This window comes from Aptenodytes forsteri, unplaced genomic scaffold (assembly GCF_000699145.1).
Source record: "Aptenodytes forsteri isolate BGI_AS27 unplaced genomic scaffold, ASM69914v1 Scaffold455, whole genome shotgun sequence".
NCBI lineage: Eukaryota > Metazoa > Chordata > Aves > Sphenisciformes > Spheniscidae > Aptenodytes > Aptenodytes forsteri.
The window spans coordinates 626522-631547 of NW_008795914.1; the positions used below are offsets into that span (position 1 = coordinate 626522).

General features: G+C 65.3%; 1 protein-coding gene across 1 annotated transcript in view; it reads left to right on the forward strand.

Annotated features, from left to right (window-relative positions):
• The first annotated feature begins 2876 nt into the window (after positions 1 to 2876).
• NHSL2 (NHS like 2) overlaps positions 2877 to 5026 on the forward strand; it is a 13602-nt gene continuing 11452 nt past the window's right edge. Inside the window, 1 exon segment of the mRNA XM_019473481.1 lies at positions 2877 to 2925. Within this exon segment, the coding sequence (XP_019329026.1) occupies positions 2877 to 2925 (49 nt within the window).

The following is a 5026-nucleotide window of genomic DNA, read 5'->3' on the forward strand; positions in this document are numbered from 1 at the left end:
TGCGGTGCGGGTCTTGTCCCGCCTTTCCCAGCCTGGCCTCAACTGTGGTGTGTCCCCTTCTCTTTTAAATCCTTGCTGCCGTTCCCCAGCCCATTGGGGTGTCCTTGTTCTCTGACAAAGCAAGTGAAGCACAGAGACCCCCCGCCCGCGCGTCCCACCGACCACTCCTCAGGCTGGGGCTGAGCCCCGCTGGGACGGATCCTGCCCGGCCCTGTGGTGCTGTACCCTCTTGGCAGCTCTCGCTTGCTGGTGGCGGCAGGAGTGGGGACCGCAGGAGCGTGGGTCAGCCCACATTGCAGTCAGCCGGGGCCCTCGCTGCTCTCACTGCCCGTGCTGCTCTTACTGCCCTCGCCGTCACTCCTGCTGTGGCTGATTTCACATCTCGGGCCCCTTTGTCCTGGGGCCTGGCCACGTTCCCCTCTCAGGCGACTTCCTCGCATTGTCCCGGCCCCGCAGAGTGTAAAACCAGCCGGGCACAGGGGAAATGGTGCTTTCCTGGAAGCACCCCTGCCCGGTGAGGGGCTGCAGCCTCTCCAGCACAGGCAGCCCACATGCCTGGGAGAGCTGCGAGCACTGCCCCGAGCATCCATGCGCCGCCGAACCGTCCCAGCCAGGCTGGGGACATTACCGGGGGAAAGCTAGCGGGTAGCTGGCCTCAGCTGCCCTGTGCCTGGGGGTGCCCTTGGCCACGGTGCATGGCAATGCTGTGCCGGGGTGCCAAGGACTGGCTGGGGCTGGGGCTGGCAAGTTGCCGTGCCGTGTTTCCTGAGGCTCTCGGGAAAGGCTCGCGCCTGGTTTTTTTGGCTGGGAAGCGCGTGAGAGCGAGGGTTGCGATACGAGGAGGAAGCCAGGCTGCTAGAGAGCCGCGGCAGGGCTGGGAAAAGGGCTCCAAGGGGTCTGATCCTGCCGCCCATGGCTGATGGCTTGCTGCAGGGACCTGGGTCTGGCCAGGCTCCGGGATGGCAAAGGCAGGGTGATGAGAGCACCCGTGGCCAAGCCCAGAGCAGCCCCCACCAGTACTGGGGCTGCTGCTCCATCCTCAGGAGCGGCAGCTCTCAGCCCCTTGGCAGGGAGCGGCGTGAGTTCATCTTGGCTGGCTGTGGTACCGGGCCAAGCCCCGCTGCGAGTGCGGCCACAGGCGGTTCCCATCCCCGCAGCACGGGCGGATGGCGCACCGGGCCTCCTCCTGTGCTGGGCTCGCCGGCCAAGTCCTCCCCGCAGCACACGCGCCTCCCCTGCCTGCCAAAACTCCCTGACAGGGTCGTGGCTCGCGTTGCCGGAGCCAAACGTACCCGGCGCGGCTTTTCACCGGTGGCCCCCACCTGCCGCCCGGCCTCCACACCTGCCGGGCTCAAGGGCAGTCACCAAGCCAGCGGTGCCACAGCTTGTGGGGACTTTGACCAACATCAGCTGTTCCCGTGTCACCTGCTGCCACCGTGGCAGGGCACCCCACTGCAGGAGGCTCCCCTGGCCTGTCTGTATGGGGTCACGGCTGACACTGTCCGTGGGGAGCACACGCGTCCCCTCCACTCCTGCCCTACACAAGGCATGAGGCGAAGGTGATGGGTCACTTGGGATCCGGCTGGAGAAAGAGGGCTTTTATCTGTTTTACCGGATCTCATTACAGGGCCAGGCAGGCAGAGTGCCCTAGCACACTGTTAACTCTGAGCCCTACTGATGGACAGTGACGTTATTGACTGTGTTGCTGCTGGTGGTTTTAATAGAAACTTCTCCCATAATCCAGCCATCTCCCCGTGAGCTGAGTGACCCTCACAACTGCCAAATCCACCACCCCTGCCAGCAACTTCTGCAGTGCCGTTATGTCCTGTCAGTACAAAAATCAGCTGATTGCACGTTAAACAGGGAGAGTGAGAAGAGCTGAGAGCCTCCGACAGATTCAGTGCAGCAGGGTGGTTTTGTTCTTCAGTGCTCCACGGTCCTGCTGGGCACCTGCGCAGGAGCACACAGACATGCTGTGCAGGGCAACATCGGTGTCCTGGCATGGGCACCCCCCTAAAAAGCTTCAGCCCCTCCGGCCTCAACCACCCGAAGGTCAAACAGCTGTAAGAATGGCCCTGCCTCGCTGAGGGCTCGGAGGTGTGCCCACAAGATGTGTAACGGAGGGACGATGTCCCGGGGAGGGTCCAGATTTGGACAGGGGCACGCTCCAGCCCGTGCGCGGCGAGCACTTGCGGCAAGGTGGGCAGGTCCTCATCCCAGCGGGGCAGCTGGACCGGCGGGTCCGAGTTCAGCGGGGGGTGAGCTTGGGACAGGAGGCACTTTCTGCGACCACTGCCAGCTCCCGCTGTTTGCTCTTTTCTCTTCCTCTCCGCTCGTCGCAGAGCAGCGTGCGCTTTGGCTCCGTACCACAGGGAATGTCATCAAGCTGCACGCGCCGGGAGCGAGCAGTCGCGGTGCCGGCGGTGGGCCGGGGCGCTTGCTCGAAGCCGGCAGCATATGCTGCCGGCACTGTGGCGCATCGGCTCCTGCCGGTGGGGTTTAGGTTGCTGTTGGGATCAGTCTCAGCCTCCAAGTTTGCAGTCCTCATCCTCCGGTGTGCTAGGACCGGCGGGGGGGGGGGGGGGTGGGCGGCGTCCGGTTTGCGGCCGGCGGTGGCAGCTGTGTTGCCGCTGTGGCTTGCCGCTGTGCCGATACCCGTTGCCATGGCTGCTCTGCTAATGGTGCATCGCCTGCTGCTGCCGTTACATCATTCCTGTGGTACCTCTGCATCGGCAGCGAGGAGCTGAGCGGCACTGTCTGCATTGCCGGCGCTTGCTGCTCACTTGGAGCAAGCTTGAGAAGGAAAAGTTTGGCGGCGAGCTCGAGCAAGAGGCATCATCTCATGGGAGCTTCGGCCTGAATTGAAACAACTCCTGATGGCTCTGTCGAATATCTCCCTGTGGATTCGGGATGCCTGGGCAGTAGGTAAATAGGCATGCTGGTGTGGAGTGGGGATGACTCGGGGAGATGCTCGCGGAGGGCACGTATTCTGTGCTCTGCAGCTGGGGGTCCTGCAGGGACGCTCTTCTCCCAGGAGAGAGTGAAGCTCAGCTCCCCTTGGAGCAAACTCCCCTTGACTTCAGACCCGGTCTTTATACACCCACAGTGGCCGCGGCGTCCCAAGTCTGAACACTCGCTTGCGCTCAGTAAAACTCTGCCAGCTGTTACAGAGGTAGCAGCACCCGCTGCAGCTGCTAGTGCTGGCTCGCACCCCTGCCCAGGGCAGCCTGGCGGGGACAGTCCCAGCGGGATGCTGCCATGGCCCTGCCTGCCAGCGCTGCCCCTGCTTCGAGCCCCAGGGCGAGGAGCAGAGCTCACTGCTGCCAGCCTGCAGCCCCGAGAGGAGACAGACCCCCTGGGAGACATGGGGACACACAGGGAGCAGCCTCTGGCAACCCTGGCCTCCAGCCGCCTGTCGTTAACACCTCTGCCTGTGCCTGCGCCTGTCTGCGGGCAGAGCTGGGGCTGCTCTCTGCTCCCCTCCGCAAGCCCCGGGGCAGGGATGGGGGACTGACGCCAGCAGGGAGATGGGGCCAGCTGTGTGCGACAGACCCCCTGGGAGACATGGGGACACACAGGGAGCAGCCTCTGGCAACCCTGGCCTCCAGCCGCCTGTCGTTAACACCTCTGCCTGTGCCTGCGCCTGTCTGCGGGCAGAGCTGGGGCTGCTCTCTGCTCCCCTCCGCAAGCCCCGGGGCAGGGATGGGGGACTGACGCCAGCAGGGAGATGGGGCCAGCTGTGTGCGAGCCCCCCCACAGGGATGGGGGACTGACACCAGCAGGGAGATGGGGCCAGCTGTGTGCGGGGTGAGCCCCCCCATCGGCCGTGCCTCAGTTTCCCCCCAGCAGTGAGGCTGGCCAGGCTCAGGTCAAGAGTGCTGGGGGTGTGTGGGATGGAGCCGGCCCTCCAGCTCTGCTCTCCCAGGACACCCTTCGCCTCCCGCAGGCATTTGCCATGGGGTAGGGGCCCCTCAGAGGCATTTCATATTTTGAGCCTGTCACCGATAAGCTTGGCAGGAGGGTCACCGCCAAGGGCAGCAGGCTCTGCTATGGCTGCACCATTCCTGCCAGCCACCGTGTCCTCCTGCTTGGTGCTCCGTCTTAGCCGGGGCATCCTGAGTCCCACGGATGCAGGTGGCAGCCGCGGCTTGCACAGACACCCCAAACCTGCTCCTGCACCAAACCTGCACCGGGCCGCTTCCAAAAACAGCCCGGCCCTCGGGAGCGCGGGCAGCAGCACCACTTTATCAGCCCCTGCCGCAGGCCGGGGTGCTGGCTCCTCGCACCACATCGCAGAGCCGCCACGTGATGCCAGGCCGTGAGCAGCTGCCGGGGCTGTGCCCAGAAAAACCATCTGAGTGACTGCTCCCAAGGAGCAAAAGCCAAAACATCAGGGTGTTACGCTTACTCTTGCACACAGGGTAGTGCAAGCACGGTGCAGCCCCGCGGGGCATGGGTTTGGGGTGCCTGGGCCACCGGAGGGATGCTTGGCTTATCCGCCCTTTCCCACCCCTTCTCCTCCTCAGCTGCTGCTTCTGCTGGGAAGATGAAACCAGCCCCGCCAGCGCCTCGGCGGTGCCCGTGCTGCTGCCTGCGTCAGCTCAGGATGGCACCGGCTCGCTTGCGTTCCCAAATGAGCGTGTGTCTGCAAAGGGTGGAAAGCCCTGTAGGGCAGGGACACCCCCCCCGACCGTCCCGCACTGCCCTTTCCCTCTTGGTCCAGTGCCAGCTGGCCACGCAGCCCTCTCTTCCCTGCCTGCAGCTCGCGCTGGCAGGGCAGGGTGCTGGGCCCCTCCTCGCCGGCTGCCTGGGCACGCTTCCGCTTCGCCCCAGGGCGGCCCTGGGTTTCGGCGCTGCGGTTTGCCCACGTGGTTGGAGCCCGCGGGGTGGGGGCCCGGGGGTGCCCCAGCAGCGGGGCCGAGGCTGTGGAGGTAAGCTCCCATACTGCGGCTCCGGGGAGGGTGGCGGGGGGCTGCCCCCCCGCAGGATGCTGGCGCCGGGCAGCTCGGGGAGGTGGGGGGGGGAG